The 23,270-nt window shown below is 40.0% G+C and overlaps 1 protein-coding gene across 1 annotated transcript in view; it reads right to left on the bottom strand.

The window, feature by feature from the left end:
* Positions 1–953: 953 nt before the first annotated feature.
* Positions 954–23,270, bottom strand: part of LOC129748794 (meiosis regulator and mRNA stability factor 1) — a 59,793-nt gene continuing 37,476 nt past the window's right edge. The window contains exons 9-11 of the mRNA XM_055743547.1: positions 20,676–21,652; positions 2,218–2,310; positions 954–2,138 (exon numbers count right to left, since the gene is read on the bottom strand). Coding sequence (XP_055599522.1) covers positions 2,013–2,138; positions 2,218–2,310; positions 20,676–21,652 — 1,196 coding nt within the window. The 3' untranslated portion in view covers positions 954–2,012. The remainder of the gene's footprint in view (positions 2,139–2,217; positions 2,311–20,675; positions 21,653–23,270) is intronic.

The raw sequence follows: 23,270 nt of genomic DNA, 5'->3' as shown, positions 1-23,270 counted from the left end.
ACCCTTTGCAACCAGATTTTTTTCCGGCAGACATTTCAGTAAAAACGCTTTTAAGTGGCTCAAAATTGATTTTGTTTCGACAATTTAGAAACAGCTGTAACCACTAAATTGCCTTCAGTTTCTTTTAAAAGAGAAGTATTGAACCGAAAAGAAGTAGAAATTGGAGGAGAAGGATGCAGCCACCTAAATTTTAGATTTGACGAAGTTTAAGTGGGAAAAACATATCAATATCATGACATGACTGAAAAATGTGTGCGCCGGCCGATGGGAGATATCAAGGATAATGAAGCAATATTTCTTACAAAGAACGACAATTTTTTTTTTGATTTTTCATGAATTATCATAAGATTACCATCATTTTCTTCAAAGAAGATATTTCGATCAAACAAAACGTTTTCGAGATACACGCATTCGTAACCTATTTCTAAATTAACTAAGCTTTATTTCTGGTAAATCAAGTAAAGTCTGCTTCATTTAATATTGGAACAAATTCTTTTGCTCATTGTGGCGCTCCTAGTGGACGGATTTGGAAAAATTTTTCACCCACGTGTCGGGAAATTCATTACCTTTCACCATGTATTTATGTCATAACACCAAACGATAGCATTTTGTAAACAACCGCCATGGAAGCCGAACGGAGGGATCAAATTGTGCATTATATACATTATGTACATGAAAATTATCTTTCTTTTGTAAAAAGAAAAACATGGTGAGAGTTCCTAGAACAGGGATGAATCATCCCTGAGGATGAAAATCTAGAAATTTAGAGTCATCTAATGTTCTTTGTGACAAAAAATAACTTAAATATTTGAGACATAGTACAAACTGACGTAATATAACGATACTCGATTTCATTGGAAATACACTACAGTTCACACTTATTAAAACAAATAAACACAAACACTTCAGCATAGTTTCAATACATTTTTTTTATTACAATAGATGCATGCAAATTTCCTAAATCATAATTCTGTATCCATTTTCATTCTATTATCATCACTATACGCGAAAGCTACACAACAATCGAAGAATTTTCTGCGGGAAAACCTAAACCTTATCATTGAAAAACAGTTATGCAATCTTCTAAAACACGTAATACGTATAAAATGTGGCCAAATTTTCCCGAATAATTCACCACAACATGTAACCTTCGATAACAACTTAATACTTAAAACGTTAAAAATCAGTGCTTGTCGCACTTTCCTAGAGCTATACGATACTTGATACACTCACAAAAGTACACAATTTGTTTCTATGTTCACATTTCCTTGCAACACCGATGTGTCCTTTGCTTTGTGGTATTGAGGGATCAAACGGGTGAGGTTTTTGGCCCAGTGGAAATAATGTTGCTCATTATTATCCAAATTACATACTAGTGATGTTGGACTTTTTAACGGCCAAAACAATCTCGCCACAACGTTTGCCCTGAGCTAGATTTTTTTCTTTGCTTCAGAAAATCTTGCCCTATATGTTTCCACGTATCGATTCTAATTAATTATTCTAAAGTTTCAATCCTTCTCCCTTACTCTCTTCTAAAGCTATGAATTTCAGTAATAATCATAACAATATCATCATATCATAACACTCTACTTTACACGAGAGAATACAATTTTAAACTCCTACTTACTGTGCTACACATTATCATCGTAATAAATTTCCAACAACGTTCAACGTGTCATTAAAAATAGGGGGAATTTGGGTAATATGGAAAAGGTAATAATAAAGAACAGAGAGGAAAACACAAGAGTCATACAAATTCAACGGTCAACAACATGAGTGGTGACAAAAACGTGATCAAGATATTACGAGATCGATCCGTTTTTGTTCCCTATGGTAGGACAATAAGTTTTCCCTCGATGTTTTTTTTTCCCAAGGATCAACTTTCTTTTGATGAGCCTTTGATGAAGAAATGTCCTGTGCTCGTCTGCTTCTCGCGGTCCTCTTCGTTGCTGTTTGTCCTTTCTTCAAGTTTTCCTAGAGAAAGGACTTTAAACCGACTCCCGAAGGACAATCTAAATCTGCTTAGATTTATCGACATCAAAATTGAAGCAGGAATTCTTGCCCAGCGAAAGGATATACGGGGTCAGAATGATCGGCAGCTTGTTGTATGTCTTTAATTCTGGCAGCGGAATGTTGAGCTGTCGAGGGTGAAAAATAGTGAGACCTTCATTAGTAAGGAAATATGCTCATTTAGAGGAAGATATGTTCAACACTTACGAGCTGATCGTTTGCTGCCGACAGGGAAGGTTCCTTTTCGATTGAGGTCGGATCGCTGCTGGACCAAATCGGATCAATCCAATAGGGAACGTTCTGAGAATTGAAAGTATTAATGTAAATTATAATTGTAGTCTACATGTTATTCAAGAAAAGTGTTAAGATCATATGTATATTTTATGATATTTAATGTTTTAATTCCACTCCTATTTCGAATTTGGCCATGAATTTGAGTAATTAAACCACTCAAACTCGATTATTCGCTGATCATTCTTACTGTTAATCAGCAGTAGGTCTGTGCCCACTAGATTGTAAAATCTGTGCACATTTTCTTAGTTTCTTTGGTTGAAAATTTTCTAATTCGGATTTCATCTCAAACTGACTCCAATTATCACATTATCAGCACATCAATCAGCACATTATCATCAATAACTCAGTCTATAGTTTGAATTTTTGAAAATTGTTTTCTAAGTTTGATAGCCTATTAATTAAGTATCAAATAGGCAAAGTTTGGTTTGTATTTTAAATGAGTTTTTCTGTTAGTAAAAATGTAATTTCAAAATCTTAAAATATCTATTTTTCTAAGGAACGCAAACAAACAGCTCTCCTGAAGATACCAAAAAGCATATTGAAGCAAACGGGTTGTTGAATGTGAAACAACTACTTTTTCTTCTTTTTTATTTGAATAGTTCTAGTGCTATGCTCTAGTCTTTGAGTGATATATTTTTGATATTTTAAAAATAAGGACATTTTCCAAGAGTAAGCCCGTATTAGACAAAGGGATAGGAAGCCTATCAAATGGTTAACTATGAAGAAAAAATGAAAATGGAAATAATAAGGCCTAGAGGAATGTTGGAGGTGAAATTTCATTTGTATTTTGTAGCTCAATGTTATTTTTTCGATTATAAATATTTTTAAAAGAAAACGTTAAAATGCAAGGTAATATTGATAAACTAGCATTTGTAAATATTATGAAGGTGTTTTGAATCCTTTATGATCAAGAAAATTGGTTAAAACCGTCAAAATAGAGACTGATCAATTTTATCCCAAAGCATCAAATTCAAAACAGGGACGAAATCGATTTTTAAATCAAATTTAAAGAAGTCTAATAAATTTCTACAATCATGTTTTACGTTCATAGGAGTCCAGTAGTGGTTTGAAAAATATGAAACATGCCACATTCCCCTTTACAGAGAAAATTATCGAAAAATATTGAAAAAAGTGATCAATATTACCCCGGATTACGTTACTGAACAACCAAATAACTCAAGCTAAGTCAATCAGCTTCAGTTCCTATTGAGTTTTTAATAGGTTTGATCAGTCTTGAAAAATTTCATTTTCATTAAGCTGATAGCTCCAAACATTGAGAAAACATCTCAGTCGCCCAGATATTTTTCGGGGTTTTTGATAAACAAACAAGAGGTGCGTTCATGAAATTCACACCCCATCACGTTCGAAATTTTGTTTTTCAGTTCTTTCCACACTCATTCGTTAACTGCCCCCACTGAAAATGAACATCAGATTTTATCATTTTCATGGTTATCTGAGTGAAAGTGAAAGAAGAAAATAATCATTCCTTTGAATGTCATCTAGCTGAAATTGTTGACATACAAAAAAAAATCAGCAGCTACGATTACCGGCACCGTTTTTTCTGTTTTCATCGATATCGAGAAAGAAATTTCCTTAGGATCAGGAAACCGAATTACAAGCAATTGCAAATAAACAAGAAAAAGTCTTTTAAAAGAGCGATAAGATCAATGGAACAATTTTTTTAAATTATTTTAAAAGATAGTGTTATATTCGTACAATTATTGTTTTGCTGTTTCTTGAATCATAAACCTGTTGATGATGGTATCATCTTAATTTAATTATTTATTGATAAATATCAGTTTTGAATTCCATTTTGCAAGAACAAAGGTTTAAGATCATTTTTGTGATGAAACTTTTTTTTTTATTTATTAGAAAACATGAAGCTTATAATAAATTTGAATTTACTTATCAAAATCAATAATTTTTTTCGATTCAACTATCCCTGCAAGATGATTTTTATAACCGAAATGGAAAATGTCCACTAAATTTGAAATCTGGCGGGATTCCGGTACGATCGTTCTATTAAATTCTTGGTCTGGACCAACGTGTTGAAGGAATTCTTTTCAGGATATTCTCTGGGCGCTACAAAACTAATTGGCCTTTTTCCGGTATCTCGTTGAATACTGCTTTTGTTTCACAACACCTATATGGAATTTTTATAACATTTTAATACTTGAACTATAAAATGTTTTGATAAATTTATTGCCTGGTTCGTTTGTTCCACCCTGGCGGATTCTCGATTTTCAACGTGTTCGAATGAGAAGGGGTTCCTGGCTAAATTCCATCACAACGTGTCTAGGCGCTCGTTACGTGCACTTAGCACCTGCACTAAGTTTTACTCTTGACCTACACTGCAACTTTTGATGAAAACAACGTTTGATGAAAATTTTCAATCAATTTTCTGACAGTTGATATTCTCGATTTGAAATTTTCACTGACTTTGAGTGAACTCTTTCGGTGTACGTTCAACGGAAATGAAAACGATGATGAAAATATTAAAAACAAAGATGAAACCATTGTCAAATCATTGAAGGTAAACTGAGAAGGAAAAAAACTAGTAGTCGTTTGTATTTATCTCAACTGAAGAAAACTTGGTTTCAATTTCATTGTGTTCTGTCGAAATTTTTCAAGACTGGGTTTGATACATTAAAAAGCGTGAATCACATATAGCGGGAATAAATCGAAGTCATATTTTCCATAACACGCGCTATTGACAGACAATCAAATGTGTGTAGTTTTGTTTTCCTTTCAATGGACTATATACGCATCGAGTTTTAATTCGTTTGTTTACGATAAAAATATAAGAACGTGTATTTGACCTGTTTATGCCTAAGAGCCTTCATCACGAACCCAAAATAATTCGTTTCTAAATTCTTATTTGAACGTTTCTAAAAATGGTGACTGGGAACAGGGTTAACGAATACAGCAGTTCGTTTCTAGTTACTCTTTTGAAAACTGTTTAGTGAGTAGCGGAACGTTTACATGAACGTTTACGACGTAATATTGTGAAGTATCATTTTTTTTTATTTCGATTTCAAGTTATACATAACTAGCTGGCCCGGTAAACATCATTTTATCCTTAATTTAATACGTCGTTATGTTTAACGTCATCTGTTCTTAATCTTAATCTTTGGAAAAGTTTTTCCAAAGAATTATAGAATTTGTCAATTTAGTTTTTCAAATTTTAAAACAAAATTAATTCCTTAAAATTCTGCATATTGTTTCATCAAATTAATCGTAATAGGTTGAATTGTGTAACATTTACCATTGATTTTGTATGGGAAAACTATCTTCCCTATACTTTTCAAAGTAAGTGAATTCTTCAGTGCAATGAATAAATATCCTTTCAATATGGGAACTATTCCGTGTTCCATATATGATGAAAATCGTTTGAATCAGCTGTTTCGTATTTTCACTTTTTTCCTATTATTTTTTTTAGCTTGATTAGAGACACTTTAACACTTTCATGTCGTTCGTGTCTTAGTTTTTTCTATTATGCCCCGATATATTAATAAAGCTAGAGAGTTTTGTTAACCATTTGATGATGTTTAAACTTGGTTTCATTCTTCAAGTTCTGTCTTAGTTTTCACTGATTTTTAAGGGCCCTCGTTTGCGAAGTACAAGGGGTCTTTCAGACTATCGCCACCAGTGCACTATGGGGTAGTTCCATTCAATGAGGTGGCTTAAAGTTTTATTTGGGGTTTTGGACTCTTTTGGAAATTTTGAAAAAAATTTATAAAACGACTATTTTAACTAACTTTAGATAAATTCATACACAATTTTTTTAAAACAACTTATAAAGTAATATGATTGTTGTTATTTTTGACCCTAATTGTAATTTCATTTGAAAGCCGTTTATTGGACTAATCGATATTATAAAAACATTTTATGGAACTCAAAAGAAAAATGTGTGAAATGATTGATAAATCATGAAAAAAGATTGTTTTTGGCAAAACAGCAACAACTTTGTTGAATTGTTAGTCATTAATGGGTAAAAAATACCCATTTGCATGATATTATTAGCTTTATTTGACTATAACTCTAAAAACGATGCTTTAAGGTGCCTGGAAACTCTTTTATTGTATTTTAAGGACCTTAAACTAGATCTTGAAAGTGAAAAGGGTATAGGGCAATGCGGGTCTTTTTTTTACAAGGCTTTAAAGTTTTTGACTTTTGAAAAAATTGTTTATTTACTCATTTTTATCACAAATCAATTTAATGTGTAAAAATTTTGAACGGTTCAAATGAAAGCTTTTAATAGAAGTTTTCATATGGTGTACTAAAATTTAAGAAAAAATGTTGTCCATAGAAATATAAGAACTTTAATTTTTTTTTCATCATATATATTTTTTAATATCTCAAAGTCTAATGTCTGGAGTTTGGAACTTGGAATGTTTTAACCCTTGCTCAACAAGGCAAACTGGAACAACTTGCTAAAGAGGCTAGCCGCCTCAAGCTTGAAATTCTGGGACTGAGCGAAGTTCGTTGGCCTAACACTGGAGAACACAAGACACAATCCGGGCAAGTCCTGCTTTACTCTGGCATACGAGGAGAACATGCTACTCGGGAATGAGGAGTTGGTTTCCTGTTAAGCCCACAGGCCTACGCGGCCCTCATTAGATGGGAACCAATAAACGAAAGAATAATCGTAGCCAGATTTAGAACACGGGTTAGAAACCTTACAATGGTCCAGTGTTATGCGCCAACTGACGTTGCCGATTTGCAGGAGAAAGAGCAGTTTTACAGTCAACTGAACAGCGTGGTAGAGAAAATTCCGAAGGGTGACATTCAAATCAATTTGGGCGACTTCAACGCAAAGATAGGCTCCGACAATCAAGACCTTGAGCGCATCATGGGCGCCATGGCCTAGGACAGATGAGCGAAAACGGAGAGCTGTTTGTAGAATTTTGTGGCAACAACAACATGTTGATCGGTGGATCGCTCTTCCCCCATCGACCAGCACATAAGGTCACTTGGGTATCCCGAGACGGCCGAACAGAAAATCAAATTGACCACATCTGCATCAGCCGAAAATGGAGAAGGAGCCTTCTTGATGTCCGCAACAAACGAAGCGCAGACATTGCATCTGACCATCACCTCGTCCTTGACGAAATACGACTGAGAGTTGCGCGTGTCCAACGGCGCGAAGAGAAAGTCGGGTGTCGATACGACGTCCGCCGGTTGGAGAATCCAGAGGTGAAAAGAGCATACGTTGAACAGCTAGAATCCCGAGCCTCGGAATTGCCGACAGACGGAGAGCTGGAAAAGGCAGTTAAACGAGCTTGTAGACGAGACAAGAGAGCCTGGACAAACTCCCTAGCCGAAGAGGGAGAAAGAGCCGCCGCCAATGGAGATATCCGATTACTTTATGACATTTCTCGCCGCCTCAGTGGTGCAAGGACTAATGCAAGAATGCCGCTGAAAGACCGAGCAGGTCAGTTATTGACCGATCGAACAGATCAGCTCAAACGATGAACTGAGCACTTCGAACAACTCTTCTGAGTCACGAATAGCGAGGGTCACCAGAACCCGCAGCTCGAAGCGCCAACAGTTAGTCGCAATTACAACCGCGCGCCATCGCTGATAAGTGTACTTACCGTCTTCAATTTTTATTGACCGTTTTTTCGTCGAAATTCTGTACCTCGTTCGTCCTTGTGCTGTTTACACCGAAGATCACTAACTCGAAAACAAGTGGAAAGCGGAGTTTCCCCCGGAAAACGTTTTTCCGACACGAAAATCATCACAACATTTTTCGTTCGCGCGACACGTTGTGTTGTTCGGTTTGTTTTTGTTGTGTTTCGCTTCGCACGGTGTACGAAAGCGGTACGTTATTCGACCAGGTTATTCAATGCGAAGTTGTGTTATCGTCTATTGCTGTTAAAATTTCGTGCTTGCGAAGACTTTCGGAATTTGTTCGAATTTGCTTAGTATCGACGTTATGGCCAACACAAAGGAGAAAAAGCAGTGTGGAGAGTGCCAATTGGTGATTAACGACCTAGAGCCGATCGGTTGTGGTTTTTGTGGCAATTTTTTCCACATTAGTCAGCAGTGTTGTGGATTCAATATCCGTCTCAATAGGGAACTGTTTACGCAGGGTAAGCTGATTTTTATTTGTACTCCTTGTCGTACGGAACTCAACGGGCGAAGCATTCGCCATTATATCGATGATCTCTGTTTAACGGATGGTAATCCTACTGCTAAAAGTGACTACCCTGGTAATGTCCTCGAAAAGCTTACTCACCAGCTTGACTTACTGTCCAAAAAAGTCGACGATATGGCTCTGACTCATAATGCACCTACAACTTCGTACGCTTTTCCTCCATTGAACGGAACTCCTCAAACATTCCCGTTACCGAACTTCAAGCGTCGTCGCGGGAATGACGGAATATTGCAGGTTTCTTCAACGATGACTGGTACAAATTCCGTTGACCTTAGTGACCTTTCAGTCCCGTTTATCGTACCTCCACCCCCGACCCCCAAGTTCTGGCTGTATTTAGCTGGTCTTCAGCCCCAGATCACGGACGCAGACGTTGAAACCATAGTTTCTCGCTGCCTGGATTCAACCATGCCGGTAGAGGTGAAACGATTGCTTCCCAAAGGCGTTGACGGCTCCACTAGGAGATATGTTTCATTCAAAATCGGACTGGACCCAGTGCACAAAAATATCGCCTTGAGTCCCATGACCTGGCCTTCTGGAATACTCTTTCGTGAATTTGTGGACCAGCCAAAAAACTACAGCCGACGGCCTCTGACTCTTGCACCATCTGTTCAACGCATTCGGTCGGTTGGGGAACCTGCTACCCCGAATGTAGTGCCAATTACGCCCACGATCGGACCAGTTTCCTTGAGGTAGTCTCATCTAGTGCCTTCGAGGATCATGGGAATCATGTGGCTCCCACTTCAGCTGATAACGACGATGAGACCTCAGCTCTCATAAGATTGTATTGCGAAGCTTCACCGGTTCAGAAAGGACTAGCTACTACTTGTTGGGTTTCTACACTGGGACGCAACGAACTAGGCACTTGGGAGACCTCTGAGCCCCTCGACTCAGTCGCGCAGCTTCCAGCCAGCGTCATCAGTCGTCCCAGCCCTGAGTTCGACTGCGGCGACGAGTCTCCAGCCTGCATCTTCAGGCAAGTATTCATCTCGTTTGATAACTTTTTCCTTGTGTGATGAAGTTTCACCTAGCCACAGATCCTGCATGCGCTATCAACATGCCACGCCCGTTACTTCACCTGCCTCTACTTGGGTTTCAACACCAGGACGCATCGATTCGAGCCTTTTGGAGACCCCGGAGCCCTTCGACTCAGTCGCGCTGTTTCCTGCCTGCGTCATCAGTCGTCCTGGCCCTGAGTTCGTTGGAGGTGACGGGGTTCTCCAGGCCTCTTTTACAGGCAAGTACCAGTTTATGTCTAGAACTTGCCATTCGCGTATCCTGTTTCCGTTCCACCACAGATGCATCCCGCTAGATCTTCCGAACCTTGTTAATCATACGACTACTTCCGGGCCCCCAGCACCGGGACGCAACGAACTAGGAACTACGGAGACCCCTGAGCCCTTCGACTCAGTCGCGCTGTTTCCTGCCAGCGTCATCAGTCGTCCCGGCCCTGAGTTCGTCTGTGGCGAAGGGGTTCTCCAGCCAGCGCTTTCTGGCAAGTATGATATCACTAAGTGTTCTTCCCCGCGTGATGGAATTTACCTTTCCAGTGATCATCGATCCCGTGCTACGTTGGAATCGCCCGAACCCTTCAACATTTTTTACCAGAACGTCGGTGGTGTTAATAGTTGTTTGATTGACTACTTGTTGGCGACTTCGTGTTCCTGCTACGACGTCATTGCCTTCACCTAAACCTGGCTCAACGACCGGACCCTCTCTAGTCAGATTATCGGCCCAGATTACGCAGTGTTCCGTTGCGACCGTAGTCCTCGTAACAGCAAAAAGTCTACTGGTGGTGGAGTGTTACTTGCCGTAAAATCTACGTTTCCAGCTCAGCCGATTGAAGACGATTCCTGGGACAATTTAGAACTTGTTTGGATTCGTATTGATTTCGGAGATCGAAAACTCTACTTGTGCGTAGTGTACGTGCCCCCTGACCGTTCTGGAGACTTGGCTTTAGCCGAATCTTTTTCGCTCTGCCTCTCTAAAGTAAGCTCGATTTGCTCTCCGGCAGACGACATACTCATCATCGGTGACTTCAATCTACCTGGTTTGAAGTGGTGCTCCTCCCCAAGCGGCTTTTTATTTCCGGATCCTGCTCGTTCTTCATTCTCGGCATCCTCCAACATCTTCCTAGACTCCTTGAATACCGCGACTCTTCGACAGATCAACAAAATTGAAAACGAAAACGGCCGTATGCTTGATCTCTGCTTCGTGAACGAAGGGATCAAGAATCCGGCGATTGAATCTGCTCCTGCTCCTCTTGTTAAAACTGTCCCGCATCATCCAGCCTTAGTGATTTCACTCGATATCACTAAAATACACGGCTCAGAAGAGAAAATCGCTTCCTTCTATCACGATTTTAAGAACGTTGACTTCGAAGCTATATCCCTCGTCCTGCAATCCGTGGATTGGGAGGCTGAGCTCGATTTCTCTAATCCCAATGCAGCTGCGGAGACGTTTGCGAACATCCTGAATTATATCATCGATCGTCATGTGCCGAAACGCAGCACGGCTACCAATCTACGGACCCCCTGGGTTACTGGAAGTCTTCGGAGACTTAAGACGGCCAAGCAGCGCGCACTACGCAACTACAACAAGCATAAGTCCTTCTACACTAAGGACATATATCGCAAATTGAATTCTGCCTATAAGAAAGCCAGTAAGCGTTGCTACCAGAATTATATTAATCGGTTACAACAGAATTTCAAAAGCAGTCCGAAATCTTTTTGGAAGCACGTGAAAAATCAGCGAAGAGAATCAGGGCTTCCGTCTCACATGTTCCTGAATAGCGACACAGTGAACTCTGATCCCGAAATTTGTGATCTATTTGCCGAGAAGTTCTCTAGCATTTTTACAACTGGATCCATTTCTCCTGAGCAACTGGCTAGAGCTGTGAGAAATACATTGCCTATAGGTTCTTCGTTTAACGGTATCATAATCGACGATGCATCCATATCGAAAGCGACAGCTAAGCTGAAAAACTCTTCATCTATAGGCCCGGATGGTATACCTGCTACTTTTTTGAAGCGTTTCATGCCACTTTTGCTGTTTCCTATTCGGCTTATTTTCCAATCATCGCTGGATGTTGGAATCTTTCCCTCACTGTGGAAGGAAGCCTACATGTTTCCTGTTCACAAGAAGGGTGACAAGAGAGATGTTAACAACTACCGCGGAATTTCAGCTCTATGTGCGATAGCCAAATTGTTTGAATTGGTTATCTTGGATCCCATTAATTCGTTCTTCAAGCACCAACTTTCCAATGATCAACACGGTTCATGCCTAAACGATCCACGACTACTAACTTACTCACCTTCACATCTTTTGTGCAAGACAGCTTTGCTAGGAAAACTCAAACTGACGCCATATATACTGACCTTTCTGCTGCATTCGACAAGGTGAACCACGATATCGCTATCGCAAAGCTAGAACGTCTGGGTTTATGTGGATCCCTTCTGCACTGGTTCCACAGTTACTTAACAGGTCGAAAGTTATCCGTTCGTATTGGTGACTCTTTTTCAAACTATTTTCTTGCCTGCTCCGGTGTGCCTCAAGGAAGTCATTTAGGACCACTAATTTTCGTGATATATTTCAATGACGTACTCTCGCTCCTTGACTGCAAAAAACTTGCATATGCCGACGACCTGAAACTCTTTCACACCATAAACAGCCAAGAGGACACCAATTTCCTGCAGCAGCAGTTCCATGTGTTTGCTCAGTGGTGTGACATGAATTGCCTGCCCCTGAATCGCAGTAAATGCTCGGTAGTATCATTCTCACGTAAGCGACACCCTCTTATTGCGGAGTACGTTCTCGGAGACGGAATCATTTCTCGGGTGGACCACATCAACGATCTGGGCGTTATTCTCGATCAACGCCTGGACTTTAAGACTCACACAAACTACATCGTCGACAAAGCATCCAGAAACCTTGGATTCTTATTTCGCATGGCCAAAGACTTCAAAGACGTGTATTGCCTGAAAAGTCTTTACTGCTGTATAGTTCGTTCCATCCTCGAGTATGCTTCAGCTGTTTGGTGCCCTTTCTACCAGAATGGGGCTGAACGAATCGAGGCTATCCAGCGTCGCTTCTTGCGGTATGCCCTACGCCATCTGAACTGGCAAGACCCGTTCCGTTTACCAAGCTATGAGAATCGCTGCCGCCTTATAGACCTAGATACGCTTCAAGCCCGCAGAAACGCTACGCGCGCTCTAGTTGTTGCTGATCTCTTAACGTCCAGAGTTGACTGTCCCGTTTTGCTGGAGGCCATTCCTCTCAGCGTGCGCCCCCGAGGATTGAGAAACCAGCTTTTGCAGCTCTATGTTCCTATTCGTCTCAACAACTATGGAGCGAACAGCGCATTTATCGGCATATTGAAAACGTTCAATCGCTTTTCTGAGCATTTCGACTTCGATGTTTCGAGGAACGTGTTCCGGAGAAAAATTTTAACTGTTTCAAGAACTGTATAAACCTGTGTTAATTTTTATGTTAATTTTTATCTTGTATTGTAATTACTATTAAGTTATCATTAGGATCTACATATGATCCGTTGATTTTACTCTAATAAACAATAAACAATAAATGGCCCCAGCAAACATAAAATCGCATTAGAAATGATAGCTCAACTCGTAAACAATGTTAATGCGATCGCAATTCCTATCAAAACAAGTAAATGATCGTACAAATGGTTAGTTAAAGTTTACCGACTCGGATATTACAAAAGACCGCCATGTTTGCAAATTTGTTCTCCCGCGCAGGATTCAAGCGAGAAAACAATCTTGTTTTTCTCTCTGCGATAAGCAGTGCAACCAGATTTTTAAAAATCAGAGGGTTCATTTGGATAAACTGCCCAATGAGAGAAGCAGCAAATATTGGTGCTGGCAACGGTTTGCATGCGTTGAGAGCAAAACTTGCGCTCTCTCTCATATTGTCAGGATGTGCGGTATAAGGTGTTGGATATCGTCCAATTTTTACAACACTTATCGCTTAAGCCAGAAGTTAAAAATATGTATGTATATTGCCTCCACTTTTGTACGTAAATGCTGTTTTTTAGAGTTATATAAGATAATTTTATAATGTACTAGCTGACCCGGTGTGCTTTGCTACACCTTTCAAAATCAAATGATACTTTCAAAAATTATTCAGATTTTTATTGATTTCTTGGCATTATTTTAAATCAAATTATAACATAATTCATAAGCTATCGCTAAAAAAAAGAGCTGCAGCTGGAGTTTCGAATTGTAACACAAAGATAAATTTAATCTGTCTGGAGGGTCTCAAATTAATCGTACGCATACAATCTAACTTATAAAGTACGAATGTTTTTGCTTGATATGTTCTGGTTTTAAGCTAAAAAACTGGTAAGAGAGCCGCCTCCTCTGTCCTTTCCTTCTCCCCCTGCTGAATGGAGGTCGTGATCTTTAATAATCATCACCATTTCATTCCCAAAAATCCTCCTATATCAAATATTGTTCCATTGGTTGATAAGTTTTTAAGCTTTACAACAATATGTATATGGAGCCTCCTCCTTTCTTCCCCTCTCCTCCTTTCTTCCCCTCTCTATACCGGGCGGACGCAATCTCATGTGTTCGACCCATCTGGGCTGGTTGTGGGTAGCAATGTGGCTTCTTCGTCACTTACTACAAACAGCCAGCAGATGCGCGGTAAAGAATCACACAAGCAGTTTCATGCTGTCGATAAAAACAATGCCCTAAGCTCTCAGTTTCACCATCTATTCGTTTCTTCTACCCAAAGCGCTCTAGCTTTGACCTTTCCACCTATCTTTCATGTCTACCATAATTGCTCTCTAATTAGATTTTCAATTTGCCGATATGCCACAAACTTAGATAAGAGAAGCATTTCTCGTACCCAAATATCGTTCCATGCCAAATTTGGTTCCATTTTCTGTTGTAGTTCTTGAGATATGCAGTAGTAACTGTATGAAGCTTCCCTCCCTCTTTCTTTTCTCCCCGCTGGAAAAAAGGAAGGGGTCTCAAACAATCATAAGAATATGTCACGTTCCCTAATACCCGTCCATGCCAAATTTGGTTCCATTTGCTTAATTAGTTATTGAATTATGTAAAAATTATTAAAGAGTCTCCCCTTTACATCTCCCTACTGGAAAGAGGGAGGGGTCCCAGATAATCATAGAAATATTTTTCGTATCCAAATGCCCTCCCATGCCTAATTTGGTTCCATTTGCTTTATTAGTTTTTGAGTTATGTATAAAAATATGAAAGAGGCCCCCTCCCCTTTTCTACTGGAAAGAGGGAGGGGTCTCAAATAATCATTTACATATTTTTCGTATCAAAATACCTTACCATGCCAAATTTGGTTCCAATATCTTGATTAGTTTTCGAATTGTATGAAAAATTGTAAGGTAGCCCCCCTCCTCCCTTCCTATCACCCCACTGAGAGGAGGGAGGGGTACCTTATATTTATAGAAATATTCCCCGTCGCCAAATACCACCCCACGCCAAATTAGATACCATTTGCTTAATTGGTTCTCGAGTTATGCAAAAAATAGTCTATTGTTTGGGAGGCCCCTCCCCCCCTTCCTGTTAGGGGGAGGGGTCTCACACCATAATAGGAACCTTCCCCGGCCTCCAATATCCCCACCTGCCAAGTTTCACGCAAATCGGTTCAGTAGTTTCTGAGTCTATAGGGAACAGACAGACAGACAGACAGACAGACAGACAGACAGACAGACAGACAGACAGACAGAAATTCATTTTTATATATATAGATATGAAACGTATAGCAAAGTTTGTTGAGAAATATACCTACAAAAATGTTTGCTGGGGCGTCAACTCAGAAGCACCCTCGCTGGCTGAAATAGAAGCGGTAATCAAAAACATGAAATCCAACAAAGCACCTGGGATCGATTGCATCCCTGCTGAAATGCTGAAAGCCGACCCTGCTTGTCAGCACAAATGTTGCACCGTCTTTTCGCTGACATCTGGGATACTGCAACATTCCCGGCCGACTGGATGCAGGCTATCCTCGTAAAGGTCCCGAAGAAAGGAGACCTGACAGAGTGTGGTAACTGGCGAGGCATAACGTTGATCTGTGCAACCCTCAAAGTACTCTGCAAAGTGATCCTGAACAGGATCCAGGAGAAAATCGATGCTTCACTCCGACGGCAACAAGCTGGATTCCGATCCGGACGATCATGTGTGGACCACATCACAACGTTACGAATCATACTGGAACAAATCAGCGAATTCCAGGACTCTCTTCTGCTGGCGTTCGTTGATTTCGACCGACTTAACCATGAACACATCTGGGCGGCTCTAAGGTGACGAGGGGTCCCAGAGAATTAGTCCATCTCATCGAAGCACAATACGAGGCATTTTCGTGCAAGGTCTTGCACGACGGTGTCTTGTCCAAACCAATCCCGGTAACTGCTGGAGTGAGACAGGGATGTATCTTGTCACCGCTACTTTTTCTCATCGTAATGGATGAGATTCTGACTGAATCGATCGACTGTGCACCGAACCGAGGATTGCCGTGGAATCCTCCAACAATGGAGCAACTGAAGGACCTTGACCTGGCTGACGGTATTGTTTTGCTCGCCCAAACACAACCGGATATGCAGAGCAAACTCGACGACCTCACCGAAAGTTCCAAGGCAGCAGGTCTCAAAGTCAATGTCGGAAAGACCAAGTCGATGGAGATCAACACAGCAAATCCCTCCAGTTTCATGGTAGCTGGGCAACAAGTTGTGAAAGTGGAGTGCTTCCAGTATCTTGGTGGCCAGATAACGCCTGATGGTGGTACCAGGAAAGACATCGAAACCCGGATCAGAAAGGCCCGATTTGCGTTTGCGAATCTTCGAAACTTCTGGCGGTCTCACCAGATCTCTCTACGAACGAAAATCCGAATCTTAAACTCAAACGTCAAATCCGTATTGTACCCGCATGCGGCCCGCAAACCCCCAGTTTGACATGCCTGGTCTAAGACATCAAATGCATCAAACTTAAGAAGAATACTCTAATAATTGTTTCCCACTAGATTTTGTTTCTGGACCACTTCACTGTTCAGTGTGATATAGAAAACGCCCCCACTTTTGAATATAAAAATTTATATGGGAAACCCCCCTCTCCCTCTCCCCTTATAAACTGAAGTGGAAGAGGTCATTCATCGTAAAAAATCATCATAATAAATCATTAGCCACATTTTTCCCGTATGCTTGGATAACGTGCCGCTATTAAGCCAACCTCTTTTATGATGTGTTAAGTTGTTTTTTCTATTAATTATTTTGCATGAGAGCTCCCCATTTCAAAAGTTAGAAGGGTCATTCTATATGATAAATCAACTTGATTTTTTCTTAACAAGCTTTTGAACAACAACTTCAATGAAAATGTATGCAGTTTCTGCCTAAGTAGGTATGTGCGTGCTTAAATGCAATCTTCAGATTAATAAGTTCGACAAATCTCCAATGCAGAGCGCAGGGGAGATAAGGGAATAAAGAACACTCGGGGCGAAGTGAGCACCCCTCTTTTCTACGAAAGTACGTAATTTCTTTTAAAAAAATTCATTATAAATTTCTCTAACGAGAATCACCGACCAGCTCGGTTTATGATTGTCGGCAGAGATTCTCTGAACCTCTGTAGGGAATCTGTAAGTCAACAACATAAAATTGGGGAAAAAATATAACTGTTGCTGACGGAAAGGCTGGCAACCCTTCCTGTTAAATAATTTGCCTTTAAATTGGTCAGCAGTTAGCGGTTAGCGATTAGCGTTTTAGCTTCACCCAGAAATCGGACTCTACTCCAATAATGAACTTCCTTTGAAGTGGAGTTATAGGTATAAGATACTATGCCGAACAGACAGTAACAAGCATTCTAACAACTGGCATTGTCCTCCTAGCGAACAAAACTGCGTATGTCTGAAAGAAACCAAATAAAACATATCCCATATCCTATCACAAGGCAAAGCAGGATAGAAAAAATCAACCATCAAAGGTATTGAATGATGATGTACCGACGGCTGTGTGTGTTTGTAAACCGGCATTAGAAAAAAAAACATTCTTTGTTTCCAACCGACGGCAAACAACCATCAGCCAAGATGAGCTGTGCGAGTGTATGTAAACCGGCCGGCAATAGAAAGCAGTTGCTCGTTTCCCGTTTCCATCTAATTTTAATTCTTTTCCCATCAAAGAAAAATGAGGATGAGAAAAAAAACATCGGCAGAACGATAATGACAATATACTTTTGTTTGCTAACCGACTCAGATGGTACACCGGGTAAGATATCGGACTAGTAAGCTGAGATGAGATGTTGCAGTGAGTTCGATTCTCATTATATATTTTTTGGGATAAATTATCTAATAGGATGAAAATCCCATTCAATGTTTTTTTTGTTTCGCTTGAATGTAGTGGTCATGCATCATTTTGCTTAGGAGCTCGAGTCTTTATGCCAGTAGTGCTTTTCCAATCATAAAGTCTGCTTCATTTAATATTGAAACACAAACAATTGCGTGTAGTTCAGTCATTTATTAACGAATTCATAATTTGTTTTTCATACAAATGTAGCATTTTCTTTACTCTTTCATAAAAAAAAATTTAAAAAAATTATTCATTGCTGTTTCGAAGAAATTCTCGTACTTTTCCCGTAATACGGCACATTAGGCGGCGCACACCCTTTTCGTCCACCGTTTTGGCGATTTGATTCCACCAGTTCTTCATTTGAGTCATGTTCCTAACAAGTTTTCCCTTTGCCTTAAGCCTCCGCTTCGTGATTGCCCAGTATTTCTCTATCGGCCGGAACTGGGGGCAGTTTGGGGGGTTGAGGTCCTTCGGTATTACGCTGACCCCGTTCGTTGCGTACCATTCCATAACCGTTTTGCTGTAATGGCAGCTTGCGAGGTCCGGCCAAAACATTACTGGACGGTCGTGGGCACGAATAAACGGCAGAATCCGTTTCTGTAGGCACTCTTTTTTGTAGACTTCTGATGTCATTGTCTTGTCAGTGAGAAAGACTTTGGTTTTCTGTCCACAACTGCGTATCCCCTGCCAAATCATGTACTTGCGGGCGAATTTATCCGCAAACACGAACTTAAATTTTGCAGGTACATCCCCCCGAGCCGTCGCCAAATAAAATTTTTGACCTGGGATTTGCCCAAAGTCCGCCTTCACGTAGGTCTCATCGTCCATCAGAATACATCCGTCGAACTTGGTCAGCACTTGGTCGTACAGCTTCCGAACACGGATTCTGGCCACATTGTTCAGCTTCAGCGTCCGATTTTTCTGTTTGCTGGCTCGGAATGACCTTATTCCTTCCCGGAGACGAATTCGTCGCACCGTACTGTGAGCGGCCTGGAACTTATTGGCCAAATCGCGGTCTGAAAGATTGGGATTCCTCTTGACGGCCTTGATGACTTTCCCACGCAGTTTCCGGTCGACAGTTCCACTCCGACGCTTCGAATGCGGCTTCCGAGCCGTCGTCAATGTTTCCTAGTACTGCTTGATAACACGCCATACGGTATTTCTGGGCATTTTAAGCTGTTTAGCTAGCTTCGATGCCGACAACAATGGATTTTCAAGAAAACTGTGCACAATTTGATCTCTCCGTTCGGCTTCCATGGCGGTTGTTTACAAAATGCTATCGTTTGGTGTTATGACATAAATACATGGTGAAAGGTAATGAATTTCCCGACACGTGGGCGAAAAAAGTTTCCAAATCCGTCCACTAGGAGCGCCACAATGAGCAAAAGAATTTGTTCCAATATTAAATGAAGCAGACTTTATCATCTTTCTGTACCAAAGGGGAACTGGGGGTAAGACGCCCACGTTAAGAAGAATCTTTCATTGCTCGTAAATGAAGAATGCAATCCATTAAATTCGACAATAGTTTTGAAAAGGGACCTGTTCTGCACCAGAAATATACAAACCGGAACACTTATACCAATTATTTACGTCTTTATCGTTAAATTTTAAAAGGCTTTCTAAAGTATGATTTCCATTTCGTTTGGGGCAAAGTGCGCATATGTGTGTACCCAAACGCGCCGTTAAACGATTAATAAGTGTTATTAATTCAAGGGCCTTCGAAAATGTTTGCCAGGTAATAACACTTCTTTTCTACTTCACAGATGGAAAAATGTATTGCTACGCACAGTGCTGCCAGATATACTGACGAACTTGTGAATAGTTAATTAAATCTATATTAAATTTAGGAATTTTAAATATATTCGTTTATATTCAAGTTATGTTTTCCAATTCAACATATAAATATCCTTAAAATTGTTGTGTTTAAAACTGAATATAAATTTTAACAAATATGAGACACGCTTAAAGATAAACGAACATGGCGCGTTTTGCCCTGTCTAGACATGTTTATTAAAAATCGTTTAAAATAACAGAAAAATAATTCAAAAAGGAGTTTTTTCGTTGTGTGATGATTGTCAAAGTCAATGTTCATCATTGACACAGATGCCAGGTAAATGTTTTGCTGATAGATGCCGCAAATCCTTACAAGAAAAGTTGAAAAATTGCAAGAAAAGCTCCAACAAAAAATTTGATTTCGTTTTTCGTCAAATTTACGCAATATAGAAAACTTAGAAGGTCCACAAATGTTTATAAACGCATAAAAGTGTAAATAGAACGAACTGGCATTTTCAGAAATGTTGAACAAGGTTTGTTTAGGGAAATACTTGTCCCGACTGCGCATTTTGTACCCAGTACCCCTACATTTCTTTTTGCATCTTCTTATGGGAGTAGTAGCGCTACCTTTTTCAGTACATTCAGCGATTTCAATTAGCGATCGCTTACATTGACTTAGTTAGCGCTATAATAAGTGGCGCTAAGTTTCAAGTTAGCGCAGCCGGACATTGGGAAAGAGGATTGTGGAAGAAATTTCCTAGTCATATTGGAATAATTTTTTTTTGCAAATTCGCATTTGAATGCTGGTTTAAATGCATAATTTGTAGAAAAGTTTTAAACTTTCTATAAATTTGGTGTTGTTAAATTTGCTAGTAGAGAGGTATGTACTCCAGGCACGAACTGCGTAAAATCATTCAAGTTTATCGAGAAATATCCTTCATGCAAAAATGGATGGAAAGCTTTCATAGCTCAACAACTCAAACTCATTGGCCTTAAATACAACTCTTAGTGCGGTCAATGAGTATGGTTTTTCCGAGCTCTGATGGAAACTCACTGATAAAATATGTTCCCAGACAATCTTTTGCTAATCAAAAACATGGAGGTACAACTTACCCTGGACGGTGGCGTATCCGGTTTGGGTGGCTCGTAGAACTCCGACAGAAGTCCGTATCCGAAATTGTTACAATTGAGATATTGTAACCCGGCTGTGATCGCAGAGGACGAAGTCGTTGAGGGTGGCTGCTGCTGTCTGCGTTCAAAAAGTTTCGCCATCGGATTCTGTGAACCATCGTTTCCGGAGGATGTCACCGCCGTCGGTGGGAAGTTGGGTGGGGTTGCAGTCAACGATGACGATGACATCGAGGGTGGGCCATCGGACGAAACCCCTTGGACCATGGTCGAGCTGAAGGCTTCACTAACAGCTGCCGCTGCAGCCGCAGATATGGAGCACATATTCAGGGCTGTTGCAAATTTTGTGGTCTGTTGGCAGCTGTTGGCCAACTGTTGTTGCTGCTGTTGTTGCAGCAATTGGGCCTGCTGGAGGAGCATCCGGCCATAGGCGCCTTGGTACAGATTCTCCTTATCATGAGGATTCATAACCATCGCTTGATTATGGTTGGTCATCATATCAGTGGCCGCCAGGGACCCAGTAGCTGATGGTGGAATGTTGGTCAAATTGTAACTGTTGCCAGCTTCCAGGAGCGTTGCCGAAACACCGCCAAAACGATTGTTGGCCATGAATGGAACCGCAGAGGATGAAACCGGAACGTTCATTTGCTGGGACGTCTGCAACGGTTGAAGTGGCTTGGACAGTTGCTGTAGCATCAATTGTTGCTGTTGTTGTTGCTGTTGTTGTTGCTGCTGCTGAGCAATTGCTTCCTGGTGACTGTAGAACAAATTTCTAAAATCATTAGTCATCGAAACGTGGGTGAGTTTATTTTCGTCAGCCATTATTTTGGAGCTAGAGCCAGAACCAGCAGCAGCGTTGGAGGTGGGCGTAGGGTTGTTAGTGCCATTTGCGGTCATCGTTTCCTCCACTTTTGGCAACTTGCCGGTTGACTTTTCCTCGCCGGAAAAGCACGCTTTACTCACTGAAAACGAAACGAAAATGAATGAAAACAGATGAATTATTAGCTAGGACAGATAATCCCTCAAATGTCAACCAGTAATTAATGGGCGACTGGCTTTGTCTTTGTCCCGTTGCACTGAGTTCATTTGAGGGGAGCTGAATTCGCGAAGGGTTTTTAAGTAAATGAAGAAGGAGAGCTGAACCATATAATTAGCTCCTACTAGGAAAAGTCATCAAACCAAATCGCACCAAGCGATAAGCTTCTATTTAGGATGTGTATATTTTTGGAATTGCATGAGATACAAACATCAACATGTGGCTATGCCATCATATTCCTAATATGACAACATCAAAACAAAAACTTTCAAATGGAATAGGTTTGGTATTCCATATTTATCCCATGAATGAACACAAGACCAGTTTTAATTTTAAATAAAAATGAAAATCAAACGGTTTTAAGTTTTTTTTAACCTGTACTACACCGAAAAAACTCTTCACATGAACGCTACGTGAAAATGTACATGGATTTTTGCCACCATGAAAATCATGTGGAACCTACGTGAATTTCAGGTAGCAAACAGAGCTCGCGCAGCAAGACGAATTCACGTAGCTTTCATATGAGTTGTATGTGAAAAAAACGTAGATAGAATGTGAAAAGGGATTCGTTCTGCTACGTGCGATTCACGTAGATTTCATTAAAATATGAACGTTATGAGTTCTTTTCGGATCTTATAAATAAAAAAAATGTGTTGATGTTGCAGGACATTTTATTATTTCCAATAGTAAATACACTTTTCATGTTCACTTAAAATTTGCACTTCAATTATTATTTTTAACAATACTTGCACTTCACTTACCTATATGAAAAGTAAATCGTTGCGAAATTGGTATTTGGGTTGCTCCATAGTAGTTGTTTGGCCGTCCTTCCAATTCCAAATTCTGTAAAAAATAGCAGAATATTTAAATGACGAATACAAAAACAAATGTTCACTACTCACGTTAATTCAGCATCTCCATCACGTAGAATTTCTCTTTTTGCTAGCACCAACCATTGAATCCGCGCCATATTGGATACTGAACTCTTTCACATAAATTTTACGTGAATAAGTTATTCAGAGCTACGTAAACATCACATAGAATGCACCAAATCCCTTTGTACTTGGCGGATCACTGGATTTTCACGTAAATTGAATGTGTCTTTGTTTTGACAGCAAACGGCTATGTGAATTTCACGTACGGACCAAGTGAATTTGTAATAGTGTTTAAGTGATTCATGTAAGTCAAGCAAAAATTCACGTAATGAGCGCCTACGTGAAAATCCAGGTGAATTTAACGTTTTCTTTTCGGCTGAGTGTAGGATTTAGTGCCCCTACTCGCATATCAGTCCCATATGGAAAAAACGAGCATGCAAGAATATGGTTTTTTTTAAATGTTTTTGAGATGTCGCAAAACGCCAAATATATTTTTCTTTACAATTGTACTTTCTCAGCCTTTCATGTGTTTTCCCTAAGCAGTAATTATCAACAAATAGACTCATAAATAGTTATTTTTAGGCGTAATGGTTTTTTAAGAAAATTGTTCCATCCATCTCTATAACCTGTCTTATAAGACTATTTTGACTAATACCACATGGACTATGG

Source organism: Uranotaenia lowii, chromosome 2, assembly GCF_029784155.1.
Source record: "Uranotaenia lowii strain MFRU-FL chromosome 2, ASM2978415v1, whole genome shotgun sequence".
In the NCBI taxonomy this organism is placed as follows: Eukaryota; Metazoa; Arthropoda; class Insecta; order Diptera; family Culicidae; genus Uranotaenia; species Uranotaenia lowii.
This window is presented reverse-complemented; position numbering and strand designations above follow the sequence as displayed.